The sequence below is a fragment of the Leptinotarsa decemlineata genome, unplaced genomic scaffold (assembly GCF_025532065.1).
Source record: "Leptinotarsa decemlineata unplaced genomic scaffold, Ldec_3_MD MMD2_tig00026336_RagTag_RagTag, whole genome shotgun sequence".
Lineage (NCBI taxonomy): Eukaryota > Metazoa > Arthropoda > Insecta > Coleoptera > Chrysomelidae > Leptinotarsa > Leptinotarsa decemlineata.
In genome coordinates, this window is record NW_027412692.1 from 6,652,992 (window position 1) to 6,671,197 (window position 18,206).

The 18,206-nt window shown below is 34.7% G+C and overlaps 1 protein-coding gene across 28 annotated transcripts in view; it reads right to left on the reverse strand.

The window, feature by feature from the left end:
• The window catches only part of LOC111502284 (immunoglobulin superfamily member turtle), a 278,977-nt gene that overhangs the window by 40,453 nt on the left and 220,318 nt on the right, over positions 1-18,206 (reverse strand). For 20 of the 28 annotated variants that reach the window (XR_012467466.1, XR_012467464.1, XR_012467467.1 and 17 more), the window contains 4 exons: positions 17,731-17,790; positions 14,472-14,510; positions 3,858-3,938; positions 2,154-2,339 (listed from right to left, as the gene is read on the reverse strand). Coding sequence is in view for 23 of the 28 variants with exons in the window: in XM_074183329.1 (XP_074039430.1) it covers positions 2,154-2,339; positions 3,858-3,938; positions 14,472-14,510; positions 17,731-17,790 (366 nt within the window). In the remaining 5 variants the exon portion in view is untranslated. The remainder of the gene's footprint in view (positions 1-2,153; positions 2,340-3,857; positions 3,939-14,471; positions 14,511-17,730; positions 17,791-18,206) is intronic. The other 8 variants (XM_074183316.1, XM_074183321.1, XM_074183320.1 and 5 more) reach the window with 7 other exon arrangements.

Consider the following 18,206-nt stretch of genomic DNA (forward strand, 5'->3'; position numbering starts at 1 on the left):
TAATAATAACAATCATGGAAATGGCCTCTTCATACATGACCTCTTCACAAATTTCTCTCAATTTTACATGAGCTGCTAAAGATACCAATAAACGCCCATGAGAATGAATTTGTTTCCAAACACCACCAAGCTGTCAACGTCAAACATTTATTGAACTCTATCGACCCATCAACCAGTATTTGTAGTTGAAAGCCATTCAATTAGATTATTCAAAAAAAATATCACTTTGTGGACAAGTGCATTATTAGCGTAGTTTATTTGTCTTGATGAAAATCCTTAATAATAAAATGACCATTATTTGAAGTAAAATGAGTCATCAGTTTAGAACAGACGCTGGAGAGCCACTGTGAAAACAGTAGACCTGGCAATACTGAACACGACGCTCATCTCGTGTCATATCTTATTCATTTGCAATATTTGTCGTGAATTGATTCGTAATATTTCGGAGTCTCAATGTATTATAGCTTAGCTGTGAAAGATTTGATCTTCGTTAATATAACAAACGTCGACGATTTGTTCAATCTTTTATATTTTTTCTAAATTTCTCAAATGTTTGATAGTTATTTTGCTATTCCAGGCGGAGACAAATCCAACAAATGAAAAGTCATAAAAATCGGTTCAACCCCTGTTGGGTTATGAATGGTGTGACTAAACATGATTTAGCGACTTTCTTTCATATGTTATATACCAGATAAACATTGACCTTTTTTAAATGCTGTTTTTTTTAATGTTTTGTAGTTTTTTAGAATAATTTTTTTAAGGGAAATACACTGCCGGTCATAAAATTAGATTACTCCGTAATTTGAAGTTATTTAACATTATCTTGATTTTTTTTTCGGATCTCTTTCTGATGTCACATATGGTAGGAAATGAAATTAAAAATTTTACTCTGATATGCTTTTGGTTGAAAAAGGAAAAAATGTAAGGGCTTCAGTAACAAGTGTTTCCTCCTCTTGCAGTGAAAACAGCTTGCAAACGACGAGGCAACCTTTGGATCAGATTTTGGATTACAATCTAGGAAGATTTTCCTATTCTTGTACCGGTCGCGTAGCTCTCTAGGATTTCCAAGAGCAGGCACATGTTTCCGTAAACGTTTCTTAAACTCATCCTAAACATATTCAATGGAAATTATATCCGGACTGTACGCAGCTCAAACAAATCGCGTGAGTTGAACTTCGTCAATATCCTGAGTAACGACCCGGACAGTGAGGGGCAGTGCATCATCATGCATAAATGTTGTGTCGTCTCTAAGAAAAGTCATGTATGATAAAACATGGTCTAGTAGAACCGCCATTAGGTACCCATGCGCATTCAATGTCCCATTCTCGATGAATGCTAACTCCGTGCGAGCATCAAACGATGTGCCTTCCCGACGGGTACAAGTCTATCTGAGCCCGTGAGGCAGAATAGCGATTCAACGGAAAACAATACACGCCTTCAATTCGCTACTGTCCAAGTGTTCTAGTGGAAAATTCGATCTTGTAATCACGGGAAAGCGGCGGTCCAGTAATTCTAGTTTTAGAAGATAATCCAGCAGCACGGATTTGCCTCCTAACTAACCAGTCACTTAAGTATATATTTCTGATTTTTTGCAGATGATTTTGAAGGAAAACTGGCCGTAACTGTTCGGTTCCACAAAGCACTAGATACGGAATAAAGGTCATCCCTAGCTGTTGTAGTCCTGCCTCGCCTTGAACCAGGGCTTCGAGTTAGCCAATCAGTTTCGTGGTACCGCCGTCATACTAGTTGCACACTTGAGAGACTTACACCAATGTTTGGCGCTGACTGCGGCTATTTTCCAAAGGCGCCACAACAGAATTTATGTTCGTTTCGATATACCAACATTAACAACAGTACACAAATAAAGGGCAATTGACAGATAAAACTAACCAAAAAAAATATAAGTAATAGTGGTTTTTAGGAATTCATGAAGGAGACAGTTTTTTGTCGAACACTTATCGCGTGTAGTGTGGTACATCCAAAGTAATTCCAATGAAACATATTTTTCCAAGACAACTTTAGCTCTTGGGGTGACCCTGATTTTATGACTGGCAGTGCATATTGTACTCGGAGCAGTTAACATCTGCGTAGTCGTGTCTATGAGCACTAGAGGACAATTTTAATACATATCTACTATCACAATACCTTCTTACCTAAATACTGGGTATCTTCGGGTCGGATTTGAGCTTTGTTCAAAGATTTCCAGTCCCCATCAGTTCTGTATTTAATGACGTACTGTTGAATTATTTCCGCCCGCTCTACGGGAGGCATCCACGTGATCAGGAATCCGTTGCTGATCTCCGTTATGGTTAGATTCCTAGGAACGCCCGGTTTTGGTCCTAACAAAATATTTTTGCTTTTGAATTGCTCACTTATACTTATTTCCCATTTACTTATTGTTCAATACTCGTGCAACGAACATAAAAAAGCGTATTTTGCTTATTATCGTTTCAAGAAATTTACTTGTCTCTGGCATTAGGATATATTCCATGAATTAAGTCTCTGTTGAATAATCATAATAATAAGATTTATGTTGTCATAAAATACAAAATTGCACACAAAAGGACCAAGTACATTCAAAATGATATCAACCTAACCCAAAAAATAGGTAACGAAAATATGATACAAACAAACTGATAGGATTAAAATTTTGTTAAAATCCATTGAATTCAGCTGCCCATTCAGGATGAATTACGAAACTATTTTCGCAGTGATGTTTAATAAGTTCGATGGCGTTTTTATAATAAGAACTGTTTTGCTACTCTAAATAGCCAAATAGGTCGAACTCCGTGCTCAAGATCATATGAGGTGCCCATAGCTCAAGGTTCAATTAAGTTCTACAAGGCCATATGACGTGCACATAGCTCAAGGTCGTGTGACATCATTCAAGGTCAAGTTCAAGTGGTGGGGAGAAGTTCCGGCTTAAACCAACTACTTCAGTAGTATGTTCAAAACCAAGTAAAAACGATGGTGCTTCTAACATTTGATATGAATTTGGCAACACTGTCACTTACATTGTATAATTTGATTTTCTTCTTCTTCCTGCATTATTGCTGTTCTGACTGTGCATGTCACTTCCTCATGAACGAATCATTTTCTTTTAGAGCTAACGAATGATATTGATTTAATTTTTTTATGTGAAGGCCTAGTTTCTTCTTTCTATGCTTTAACGGGTTTATCTCTGTACCTTTTAAAATCTTTCCAGCGCAATTGGAAGCAAGTTGTTGAACTGAATCAATCATAATCACATATTACAAATATACCTCAGGATACCCCAGAGGGCTCAATCTTGAGGGCTTTTTTCTATGAAAATATCTTATGAGGTATCTTTATATCAATATCAAATTGTATGTACATATAAGTACGTTATACCGATGATACTAATTTATTGATAGCTCAGAATCATCAGAATGTATTGAAAAGTACAGCTGACAATATTTTGTAATGTTCTGAAGCGGTCTGAAAGAAATATTTCTGAGTTATCAACTTTGTACGGATACAATCTCAACAGTGTAATAAAAATGTTTACCGTTTGAAATGCTATATATTGATTTGGGTGACAACTTGAGCTGTGGTTTATGGTACCTCAAGGCAGTGAAAATATGCCTATGATCCTGTTTTATGCTAATTTTCACTCTCGTCAGAAATATGACATTCTGAATTCTGTGAACTGGGATTTATTAAGGATTGTTACTGAAAATGTGTAAATACAAAGTAACTTCTTGAAACGATAAGAAGATTCAAAGTTCAAACATTCATTTAAGGTATTCGACAGATAATTTTAATACTCTTCAAGATAAGTTGAAACTTCAAAACGATATAAGTACAGGGTTTGGAAAATCTTTGAAAAACTGTACCTTTTCGTTTGAAAACAGGTGGAATCAATGCAGATCCTGTTGAGTCAGTAGGTAAAACAACATTACTATAATCTAAGATATCTGAAATAAAAAACACATACATGCACCAAGATGCAAAAATAAAATAAATATATATTAAGGATTCATGTAGGGTTTCCCACCTTGAATATTTAAGAAGCGATTAGATAGATAATCGAAACCCTTAACTGAAGATTTCTTCACCGATGCGACATTCGTAGGCCCACCTCTGCGTCCAATTCTCCCCGCAATTTTGTATATCATGTGTGATTCGTATTGAAAGTTCTCAAGTAACATATTTTTCTAAAATTTTATATTATCCCAAAGGCACAAATTGAAATGGTGGGGTGGCGTTTTTCTCCACACACGCAATAATCGTAGTTCATATTGAAGGTTTTTCAGAAATATCTTTGTGAAATTTGAGGAAGACAAAAAAATAGTAGGTTAGATTTTTTGGCGTGTGCTATACCTGTGAAAATAGTTTTTGTTGATTATAATTTATAACATTTGCAGCAATAAACACACTTAACGATATTGAATGAAAGTAATTTTTCTCTGGAACAAATTAGCGTTTCTTATCGACTTTTGTTTCTCGTCGATAAAAAACCAAATGACTCACCAATTTAACAATTACCGATTCAACAACCACCGACTCTATTTACAAATAACGTGATACCTTATAATTCAGGACTATCTGAAAAGATAACAATTGAAAATAGATATGATGCCAAAACTTCTCACAAAACGACGAATACCCTGAGATCTATACTTATACAAACAAAATCCAACAACACAGAAGAAAAAACGAAAAGTTGCATATACAAGACACCTACTTATTGTGGTCAAAGTTATATTGATGAAATTTCAAAACCAGTGAAAGTGCACCAGAATGAACATCGAGATTAGATCAGAAATAAACAATTCAGAGGATCAAAATTGTCACAATACATTTTGAAATCAGACGGTCAACATCAAGTCGAATGGAACAAGACGAGTGAACCTCACTCTAAGAGATCTAAGCTCAAGGAATCTGCGTACATTATTTCACCTAGAGAGAAGCGTATGTTAAACACCTCAACAGAAATGGATCTTACTTGGCTAACCGTCTCAAAGAAAGATAAGGATAGTGGAGAAATTACAACAGACTAATATCAGAGAACACTTTCCACTACATCGAATGTTTCAGAAGTCAATCTACAACATTGAAATTAATTGAGGAGTTGAAAAGCCCTTCCAATTTGATTTGGGCGTTCGGGCAGATAACTCTATAGAACCGCGCTTACCTATCTATGTTTGAAGAAATCTCTACCGAATTTCCCTTCCTTAATGAAATTGTCATCGGTTTTCAAGATGAATATTGCCGAATTGATATTGTTTTCCAAAAGTTGGAGATGATTCTGACTGTTCAGAACACATCAAAGAAGAAGGAGCCTATGCGTTACAAAGGAATCTTAACCAGGAATTCTGGAGAAATCTCATTGTACCAATACTCATAGTTTTGTCTCTGTTCACTTCTCCATTTAGATAAAATGGATTCTCGTGGCTAAAAACCCATGTTCATTAATGCATTCAAATGGTTATTCCATCAATAGTTTGTTTTCAGTAAATTGTACCCAACGGTCTATTGAAAAAATTGTTATAATCCATTTTTCCGTTATCCAGCTGTCGTCTCCTACGAACGACAACTCTCAAAAGTCGAAACTTGTGCGAGCTAAGGACTAACGAGGTCTTACCTTTAAACGTGTGATTCCTAACACAGGTTGGACGATAGGAAGTGAAAATCGATCGTCAGGCCGTGCGGTTCGAACCAACGGTTCACACAGCGGTCGATTGAGTGAGTGAAGCAAACCACACACGTCAACCCACCAAGCTATCGTCCCACCCACGGTGGTCATCATCTTCATTGAGCAATTCAGTTTTATAAGGGTTCCCGGAACTAACTGATAATTGTTCATAGGTTGTATGACTGTATAATTTGATAAGCCTTTATTTTCTATTACGGACGGGCCATTTCTTTACCAAATCAGTGAATGCTCATGCGGTAGATCTGACACAGTTCTTGGTTTTTGTATACAACGTTGTCTCTTTCAGCAACGGTATACATCACAATTGGTTCCCTACGAATCATTTGGTGATTTACTGAATCACTATGAATCACAAAGATTTTCATTGGTTTTCAGATCAGTTACATATTCATTGCTGACTAAGAAGTTTGTAGGCTAACATTCAGATGGCGCTGCTAGTATTTATTCCATATGATTTTTAGTTAACTCCTTACCTTCAAAGCACACGTGTACAAATTTCACAGTTATCGGAGTATTCGTTTGTGGGATAGAACATTTCGAGTGAAGCAACTTTTATTAGTTTGAAGAAAATTGATAAAAAGGAATTTCTTGTGTTGATTAGGCATTGCTCTTTGGCGAAAAAAATACTCATCAAACTATAAGAGATCAAACACTAGAGGGAAACATTTTCATACATACCCCTAATTGCCAAACTTCTATAATTTGTTCTTGTCCACGTATAACGAAAACGGATACAATAAAATATCAGGGTGTGATGCTTGACCAAAATGTATGCTGGGACAAACATGAAGATTTTCTCGTGAAAAGATTTAGAAAACTCATTTTTAAATTCTACCAACTCAGAAACATACTGAATAAACATTTATTACTGATGACATACGATGCATTAGCTGAATCAGTTATAAGGAACTGTATTATTGTTTGGGGTGGGTTGAATAAAACACACTTACATAATCTTCAACTGATACGAAACACATTGCTTAAAATATTATTGAAGAAAGATAGAAGACATCCAACTGATAGCTTATATAAGGAGGCTAGTTTGTTCAATATCAGAAAATTATACACCTATCACTGTGTATTATGCACTCAACCTCTCACATATCTGGCACACATACATGACATCCGAGCCAAATATGAGAGAACAATTAATGTTCCTTTTTGTAAAAATTTATATACCCAAAGGTTTGTTACTTACTTTGTACAGAAACTTGCCAATCAAGTTCCCATTGAACTAAGAAATATATAAAATATTAATGAACGCAAGAAAACAATTAGATCTTTCGTTGATCACAACTTTGATTTCATAAAAGAAATATTTGAATCAACTCACTGAATCATGTCTGATTTTTTTTAACTCACTTAGACCTGCCTCCTCTTCGCCTGATTGTCTGGTTCAATCCTTCTTCGAGTTGATCATTGCTTTCTATTATTATTTTATTTTAATATAAATTTTTATTTCTTACTGAAAGGAATGAATAGTTTTTTTCTCACTTACATTCATGGTTGTGTTCATATCTGGGAAAATACGCAACACAAGCTTTGCTTTGGCGTTTCCCAAGAACTGAACATTACCACTTATTTATTATTTATTTATTTTTTTACTCACTGTAATTATTATTGAAGATACACTAACATCCATTATAGACAAGAATATGTATCTGTATTGAATAAATTGATTGATTGATTGGTTGAGGGGGACAATGTGGGCGTCTCGAGGATGAAAGTACAAATGTCGCAACCTTCATTTACGAATTTCGGTTATTTTTGATAATTTTATTCTTCAGTTTTCGTTGGGAAACCTTGTAGCATTTATTAAAAAGTGTCATATCCATACCATGCAGTATTGATTAAGCAAACAGAAACACAATGGAAGATAATATAAATCCCTTCATCTTTTGAACGGATTCTGCTTTTTATGATCACTCACAAATTTTGTTGCACTTTAAAGTGAAGCAATATTACTATCGATAATCGAGTGGCACTGATGTGAAGCTGGTTTCATTCGTATTTCCCTCTTCGAGAAAGACTCATCAACACCCTACTGCTTTGTGATATTGTTACAATCTCACTATATCCTTCTCCCCTCAATCTCCATCAGAAATGAAAGGGCAATAACACTGCCTGCCATTTGAACTTTCTATCTCATAAAATCAGCAAAAGGTCAAATATCAATCGATTGAAGTTGTGTCTTTCATGAGATAAGGGTTTCATTTTCTTCGATACAGAGATGTTCCTGATTATTCTTTTATATTAGGGGAAAATTTCATTAAAGGAAAGACATCGTATTTGAGAGACGTGATGAATAAAATAGATTTGAACACGAAATGGTTTGATAAAATCATTTTGGAAATGTCGTTTCGAAATTACTGTAGAACGTACAGATACTACAGGCTACAGATACGTGAAAACTGTTTATTTATCTGAGCAATTCAAAAGAACATGCAATTATGTTTTCAACGATATAATGGAAGTGACTTTTTCTATTCAAATTGGCATCGTAGGAGCTATATTTTACCAAATTCAGTATGGCGGCACTATGACGTCATATATGAAATTATTGTAGAACGACTTGATGAAGTGACAACCTAAAAACAAAATTATCTTAGTTTTTGACGTAAATTCTGACAACTGTATCTCAATTTTTCTTTCGAAAAAACAATATTAACCCTTATATATCTATACACCACTGTAGGTCCTTAATGCCTTTATTACCTGAAGTTTGTTTACCTGTAACAATGTGGGTACGCTAATTTGGAAATCGACCAGGTAGATTACGTCATTTAGTAGGTTACATCCGCAATGCTTATGTTTATGAATTTTCTAGGATTCCAAATAATTGAGTTTCCAACCGTTGCCTGAAAAATGTGACCGAAATTTCTCAAAACGGTATGCTGAACATGGAAAGCCCTCGAGATTAGGTAAAAATGATTCGACGTTATTAAATAATTCCTAGGAATGCAACCACAAGTTCTCGAATCTAAACGATACCTGTACTATGCAGGCAGGGGTTGAAAATTCCATTATTTGGAATCCTTGGAAATTCGTAAGCATAGGCATTGCGGATATAACCTACTAAATGACCAAATCGACCTGATCTACTCGCCGGTTTTCAGATTAGCGTACCCACATTGTCACAGGTAAACAAAATTCAGGTAATAACTTTATTAACGAACGCCTGTTATTATCTACAGTGGTGTATAGCTATATACAGCTGAAAAACTTGTACCACGCCTTGGTAGAAAGTCATTTGAGATATGGTATTTTGGGATGGGGCGACGCACTGAGAACGCACCTTGAGCCTCTGGAAACCATTCAAAAAATATTTCTGAGAATAATGCTGTCAGACCAGCTTTTTAGTGAAAGTTATATCCTTGATCCAAGGCAATTGTACTATCTGAAATCTGGTTCGAAATATCATACTTCGCGGAATCAGGCACAGCTACCTACTCACCATTACGAAACTCGCCAGAAAAATCAACATATAGTACCTCACATGGCTAAATCGTTTGGTTAAAGGTCATACAGATGCATTGCGCCTAAAGTATATAATTCTATTCCCAAATTAATAACCGACATCTAAAACTTTTTTACTTTCAAGAAAGAATTTAAAAAATACATTCTGAAAATGCCTAGAATAGTAGTCACTGAAATAATCGAAGGAAAATGAAAATTGAAAACCTTTTAAATACCGATGTATCACTGTTAGCAAACAGATATATAGATTATTGATATATTGTATTGAACTGAACTGTTTAAAAGTTTGATATTCGCTGAGTTGAAAATTGTGTTACTGTATTATACTATTTGTTTTCATATTTTTATTTCAAGGAAAATGAAAATTGAACACCATTTTAAAGACATATGTCTCACTATAAGGAACAGAACTGGTTGAAAGCTGAATAATCTTGAACTGTGTCTTTATATTGTATTATAGTGTTAGTTTTTTCATTTTATTTTATTTTGAGTATAATAACAAATTATAATAGCTGTATATGTTTGGTTACATTTACGATTGAATATGTTCGTAGTCGAATACCTTTATATGTTATTCATTCTATGTTTTTGTTTAACTATTTCAATGTATGTATGTATATACCCATTCACACCAAATGTCTATCTCGAAACAAGTATTCACTTACTTATCGAGCATCTCGTTATTTATTTGAACTTTCAATTTGTACTTCTCATTTGTATTTGTATTTGGATCTTGAATAACATGTTATTATTATTATTTTTTTTAACCGTAGTGTGCACTGGTCAGGCCCTATCCCCCGAAGCCCCGATACATTCGGGAGGGCGCGCCAGCATTATCACCAATGACCACTTCCCATACCGTGGGGTATGTGATCATTGGGTCCGAGAATCATGTGCCCTGAGCAAACGCAGTGAGCCAAGAATGACAGCCTTCTGCATCTGTGCGGCTAAGATTTCTGCCTTAGTGCGGCAAGCCGGTATGATTTCAAGATTCCACCAAGGACTCCAATAATCAGAACAACCATAGAGTGATCTGGATAGAGTCTGCGGAGTTCGAAGAGAAAATCTCGATATTTTATCCGTTTTTCCTCCTCTTTTCTGACGATATTCGTCTCGCCAGGAGCTGAAAACTCCACGAAAAATATCGTTTTGCTCTGGTGATCGAGAAGGACTACATCAGGCTTATTAGCTTGTATGAGCCTGAGGGTGGGGAACGAATAGTTCCAATAAATTCGGCACTTCTCGTTCCCCACAACGGATTCAATATCCCCCGGAGCGTAAGGCAACACTGGTGTCTTGTCAATACCGTAAGAGTGCCGTAGATGGTAATATAGCCAAGGTCTCCAATATTATTGAAAAAGACCTCATGCAGTGGCTTATCCTTGTGTCTCCGCAGAAGTAAGGTGATCTCTGCGGTTTTTATCTGAGCTTTTTGCTGAACGGGTTCCAACTCGGTGACAGAGTTGTGGTCAACTCGTTCAGAGTCGAAAACTATACCGAGTTCATTGGCTGCTCGGGCAGCTGCTCTAAGGAGAAATGCTCCAATTCCTGCTCTCTCATGGTCACAGACCATGCAGAGAAGGGGATCCGAACTCCTGCCAACTTTACAGGCTGTATCCAGTACCATTGTGTCATGTAGACACTCCAAAGTCCACGGCCTCCCTGTTGTCGGGGGAAGTACAACCGTGGAACGGACGATTTGGGATGCAAACTCCTATAGAGTTTTTATTATTATTATTATTAGAGATATATAAGGGTTACCATTATGTCAGTTCATTGTATTTCTTTGAGAATGTCCTTGTAGGACGAAACAACTGCCGCAATAGATTTTCAATTATTGGAACACACTTACAGACCGGTTTCGGGCTGTTTGGCCACTTGTCATAGCAAGGTAGTGTCTATCATCAATATGAAGTCGATGATTTCCGATAATTGAAAATCGAATTCCTCCAGAGTATCATTCCTCGAACTAGGCTGAAGCGGACAACAAACAATAGGCTGAACCGGACAACAAACAACAGGCTGAAGCGGACAACAAACAACAGGTTTGTCATCGCCCCATCTGCCTGTGAACGACGTAACCAACCGCATATCCGAAATTTGCCCAATTCCTCGTAAAAGGAAAGAAAACTTTTCACATATAGTGGGCATACTTGAAGACTGGCTATGAATCAAGTACTCCCACTGACTATATATGAGAAGTTGTATTCTGCTACTGCTTTACATAGCTGACGAAAAGCGGGTAGCCGTGATGCCCCCTAGCTTTCTCGTGGAGTTATCATAATATTATTCCAAATATAACAGTTCATTATTAATATTTTGGAATTGAGTTCTCTGTCGATCTCATAGATGGCGTTTTCGTAAGGGGAAGATGTCATTGCCATAACTTACTCAGGCTTGTTCTTTAAAGACATTCGAGTCCAGTAACGCATTTGTGGTTCAGCAACAAATGCGTTACTGGACTGCGTTGAATTATAAATGCGTTTTGCTTTGGTTTTCAACCAATTGACTGAATGAAGTCGGTTTTGTAACGTTGATTTTAGTAATGCTAGTTGTTAGAAATAATGCCGCTATATTCAATTTGCGAAAAACAACTGTTGTGAATAAAAATGTGGACACTTGTGGAATATCGCTGAAAAGAGAGTTTCATGTTCTATCCGATGGTCTTAAATAGTATGGAGGATTTTCTTTGGAATCCTTGATTCGAGTCCATTTCTAAACTGGAGGAAATACACAAATGTTTCTTGTTTCAAATATGTTTCGTTTACTCCTGTGATATGAAACGGATTTCTTAAGAACGTATTTGCAGAAGGGATTTTATATTCTTCTTCCTTCAACGCTGAACCTAGTCAAAATGATTTTATATTTTCACGATTCTTTCGTTACAGGAAAAACAAATCTATGTTATAGCTACCCAGCGTAAACAGGCAGGCATAAATATATTACGTTTGGTACACAACATCGAAATTTACTAGCATGCACATGCAGATATATCCGTGACCCAGAAAATACAAGAATAGAGCAATATAACTGGATCGGGGTGAAGTGGCGACGGCAGGGGATAGAAGAAAAGGTACAAGCAACAAAAATGCTTCCAAGGTGAAATAAAATCATTAATAGCTGGTATACTCATTGTAGGATTCGAAAATAGAAATGATTGCGGCGATCATAAAGGAAAATACGTAGCATTAATGGACTTAATGGAAATTACCGTATTTATAAATCGAAACCACTGAAAATCTATTTCATGATTTGAGCATAATCACTCTTAATTTACCCTATTCGGTATTTCAAATGTGTTGTAATAATAATGTAAGGCTGATTATTACGTATATTTCAGATATTTTGACGGGGTAAAAAAACGACGGTAATAATGAAATAGAGTGATAAAATTATACTATTCAACTAGTCACGTATACGATAGAAACACATTAAATACCTTCTAATTTTGTGGAAGAAATATTAAATCTAACATTTTTCCATATAAAAACCTCATTTTCTTTTCATTAGTTACGGCCACTATTTATCGATTCTAGCATATGATAAAAAGCAAAATAACATTTTGAAAAATATTATTAGTGGCCTACAAGTCCTGTAACTGAAAGTTGTACATTCTTAAAAATCCTCGGACAGATCAATTTCAAAATTCAATTTTCGACATTATCGAAAATAATTTCAGCATACAGAGTGATACATATCATCCTGTTCTGGAAAGAGTATTTATGGGAGGCTCGACAGTAAACAAAATGTCAATTATAATTGCATCCTGAAAGAATGACATAACAATCTAATACTATAAGAATTGAGCCTATCCTGTATTGAATAAATCGAAAAGACAATTTTACTGTAGCACTGAATGGACTGAATTGCAGAGCACCTCTGCACTGATTCAAATGATGCTTACTTCAATTGAATTAAATGAGCATTCATTGATATATTACAGTATATAATAAACTTGTCCGATTGATGACCTATTCATTTTGTAGAAATTCATATTGAATTAAAATAAAGAAAATAACTTTTGTCTAATTTCTACTGAGTTTATTATTTGTTACGACCGGTTTCAGTTTATTAGACCATTTTCAAGTAACTACTTACTTTATTAGACCATTTTCAAGTGACTAGTTACTTTATTAGACCATTTTCAAGTAACTAGTTACTTCATTAGACCATTTTCAAGTGACTAGTTACTTTATTAGACCATTTCAAGTAACTAGTTACTTTATTAGACCATTTTCAAGTGAATAGTTACTGTATTAGACCATTTTCAAGTAACTAGTAATAATCCGAAACCGGTCGTAACAAATAATAAACTTAGTAGAAATTAGACAAAAGTTATTTTCTTTATTCTATATAAAGTAGACTCATTTAAACAGGCAAAACTTTTGAAAAAAACTTTGGAAGCGGCCTCATATATTCCACATTGTAATTTTATAGAAATCTGGCTGAAATGAGTCGAACATTTTTTGGTATTATTGATCCGAATAAACCTGGCGATGTAAACTTTTTGCAGATGATTTCTCTATGAGGGTTTTCAATGATTTTCATGAGTTTTTGTGTGCGTTATCAAGATGTCGAATCTCCTGAACAAATTATCATCACACAAATATCTTCCTCTCAAATTTTCGAAAGGGTTGATTCTCTGAAAATCTATTAGTTTGTCTCAAGTTTATGGCACTCTGGAATTTCATAGCCAAAGTTTTTGCAGGAGAAGTTCAAATTGGAAAATATTGTATTTTCCGATATTTTTAAAGCCTTTCGAAGAAATATTATATTATATTATTTAGTGGTCAAACTTTTCAAAATATCTTCATACCAAAAAAAACGACTTTTCATTGTAACGGACGGTTGAATAGATCAACTTTTGGATATTATTTTTGGTATGTACCCATGTTATCATATTTGAAGTACTCTTTTGAAGAAACGCAAAAATGAAAAAGAAGTTATTTACTTTCATTAAGAAACTCAACTTTGGGTAGCCTATACTGTAATTCAAAATTGAATTCAATGATATCTGAAACATTTTTATAAACAATTTTTTGATAACGTCATTCTTTCACCTAAAACTTATAATGGAATTGGATTGTTCAAGGACGAGCAATGGACGTCCTTACGTTACAAATTGGTGGTTGAAATGTGGCTTGAAATTCGATCCATATGAATGAGGTATGCAACAGAAATGAAAGACGATACTTCGAAAAATAAAAAAGCAAAATTTTGAGAAATAAGCTGTCATTTTCTTCCTGATACTGGGGGCGTAGGTACACGCGGTTTTTCCTATATTTATGAATCTATAAAAAGGTATTCTAATTACCTGTACCCTTGGATTTTTCAAAGTCATCAAGTACGAAACCTGAAATACGAAATCTCAATGTTTAACAGAATTGTCAAGGTATCACGAGAATTAGTATATCAAAAGCCATTCTCGCAGAGTTAGAAAACATAATATTTTCAACATGCAAAATATACAGTTCTGACACACGTTGTATACATTTTGACGTAAAAAGTCACCCGTCTCGTAACTTTTGGACGTGACTAAATATTGAGGTGGGACAAAAATCACACGAGAAGGCATCAGTTCAGATACTTTTTGATGAAAAAACACGTCAATCTCCGAGAGAGCACGTTAGCAACTTTTTTCTCAATTGGGAAAGGGAATACTGATTCATTTTTACAATACAGTCTCAACAATTTATTTCAAATACAAAATTAAAAAATATAGAACGATGAGAAAAAATTCAAAAATGATGTTAAACTTGAAGGAGTAATTTCTTGAAACTTTGCAAATGAAAATATATTCGAAATTGAGTATTGCCCTCAAAATAATGTGACATAATGCGAATGAATGTGACATAATGCGAAAAAATACCACCTTCTTTTTATTTTCGCGGGTGGTTCTCCATCAGGGCCTGGCTCAGATTTTCTGTACTTTGAAAGGAACATTTGGATATCGGAAGGTGAAGTTTCTATTTCTGCACTTTCTGAGAGATATGATGTTATCAAGGACATGACTAAGGGTTATAGGTACGTATGTATTTCGGTGGATTTTCAGAATGGATAGCGTTTTATAGAGTGTAAAAGCCAAATGGAATCAAAAATCAAATCAATCAAAACTTTATTCATCTATTCCATAATTGTTATTTTTACAATTGATATTGTTGTTACAGATAATATAATATATAATATAATCCTGTAAAGAAATTACCTAAGCATAAATGCTTGTTGTGCATATTTCTGTACGAGGAAAAATATATTTTTATATATAAACGTTCCCGTGCGAGTGCGAGCTGTCCCGCTCGCACTCGCACGGGAACGTTTTTCCCTCTGGCAGATAATATATATATATATATATATATATATATATATATATATATATATATATATATATTCTATACATATTTTCTGCATTGTGTTAAAATTTGAAGACTAATGAAATAACAAAACTCAACCTATTTTTTATAAATATTTATAGCGTTCTGTCAACAATTAGGAGGGACGAAAATGTTCTGGCGAATTTTTTATACGTTCAGTATACTTTTAAAAATAATCTGCATAAATTTCATGACTGATACTTCAACTAAAATAATTATTATTTTCTACCCTCTTTAAAATTTTAGGGTAATTTACCCCGGCCATTGGGGGCTGCCAGAAGTAATTTCTATTATCGAGCAGATATTAAACATTGAGTCAGTAAATTTTCATGACTTTTGAAATAACAACTGAAATTTGGTCACTGGCTTTTCGTTTATATCTACCAATTGGGAAATATTGTATTGAGGTATTGCCGGACATAAACTTGGTAATGTGGTGTTGCTACATCGTGCTGAAACCATATCATATTCACTGGAACTTAAGGGTTTCCTGGATCAAGATATAAATTTGCTAAAAAGTGCCAAATAATTATCGCCATTCAAGTTGCTCTCAATGAAAAAGGGACCAATGACATGGTTTTCTACAATCCATGCCCAAACATTAACCTTTCAAGGGTATTGCGTGTGATCTTCTCTCATCCAGTGAGGTTTTGCCGTTGACCAGTAGCAGCGATTTTGTTGATTAGCATGCTCGTTAAGAGACAAAGTACACTTATCAGAAAACATAACGTCTTCTAATTGGATGATAATGTTATCCAACATGTCCATCATTTGCTCACAAAAATAAGTTCTTCTATCAAAATCTTCTTCCATGAGCTCCTGAGTAGGTATCATTTTATAGGGATGCATTTTATTTTCTTTTAATATGTTTACTATCGATGTATGGCTGACATTGAATGTAGTGGATGTCTGTCTACTCGATGTATGTGGGTTTTCCTCAAACTCAAGCATCACATCTAATTTGAGTTCATCAGCATTGGCAGCTGATTTTCAATTCTGCCACACATGACCAAGCTCGCGAAATTGCTTCTCTATTTTGCTTATTTTTCCTTGAGATATGGGCGGTAAATTAGGAAATTTCTCATAAAATACGCGAGCTACTTCCTGTTGTGTTCGTGTTTTATCTCCGTAACCAATCATTTGTTAAAACTGTTATTTTATGCATTTCCGTTAATCTAACCATTTGTCAGACTTGAAGTTGACGAACTTTAAACTTAAATTAAAATACTGACAACTAACGTTGTAACATACAAAACAAGTTGACAAGGCGTTTTAAAGTAACGTTGCCACGAAAATTATTTACAGTTTTTTAAAAGGTAACATCTAAAAAGAAAATTGCTATGGTTATTGCTTATTTTCTTATTATCAATACCTCAACATGTAATAAGTTTTGAGTGTATTTTATCTAATTTCGGTAACCACATGATTTTAATTTATTCCATCTCAATTGTTGCAATGCACTTAAAAGCGATAATATTTTTAAATAAAGAATGAAGAGACCTTTCAAACGATATATCACAAGCCCCCCATTTGAAAAATTGGGGGTTGTACCTGTCATTCGACGGGGATTGAAAGGAGGGGTAGCATTTTTCCGTTGAAGTATGTCAAATTATAATTTGAATTTGACGTGTTTCGGAATTTTGTTGAAATATGTACCGTAACCGAAATAATTAATTTATTCCATTTGGCTTTTACACACTTTATAAATACCGTTTTTTGAAAATAAATGTTCGATAATATCATGATAATATTCATTCAATCAATATGAGTATAATGTCAAACACTAAGTCACGAAACGAAACATGGTTACGACATACACGCGTGGTATATTCTGTTCACTATACTTCTTAGTGATTTGCGGCTCAAATATTCAAATTACTCGACACTACTCAAACGGCAATTCTTAGATAATTGAGGACGACACTCCAGTGTAAGGTTTCCAGCCTAAAGAGTTTGTGAAAACTTATGGTCCATTTTCGAATAGTGGTGCATACTTATACACCAACGCGTGTAGTTAAAGTTTCTAAGGTAAAAGATTAATCTCTCAAAAGTATTGATAGCTTTAAGAACGAAGAAAAGAAAGTGCATCGATGAATGTCACTGTAATTTCACAAATGAAAACAAAAATTCTTGAAAAGTATTATCAATCTGCTATAATCGTAAGCTACAGTCAACAAGTGTAATTTTGTGAAAATTTCTTACCCGAATTCGGAGTGAGAAAAGGAGTAGGAGTAACTTTGATCTGGTGCGGTAAGCCAACTTCTGTTCCATTGAGAAAGCAAACAAACAAACAAACATCGTTAGTATATGGACGAAAATTGGATTAATCAGATGATATTAGTGAAATTTGCATTGTGCTGGATCCGATTTAGCCGGCAACCAAGCCTAGGCACACAAGTTTTCAAGGCAATCAGTGTATGTTGATTTGATGGACTACATTTGTTGTAATCCGTTCGGAATACCAAATTGATTCAAGAGGAGGAGAGGATTTAATTCGATCACTACCCGTACTATTCGAGATGGATTTGAGTATCAGTTACAGTAAAGGGTGTACAAGGTCTGGTAAAAAAATAAGGTGAATTTTTGACGAAAATATACATATGCTTCAATAATGTGTGCATCAAATGTCAAAGAAGAATTATTTCTATTTTTGACATTTGATGATTTGGAGTCAATTT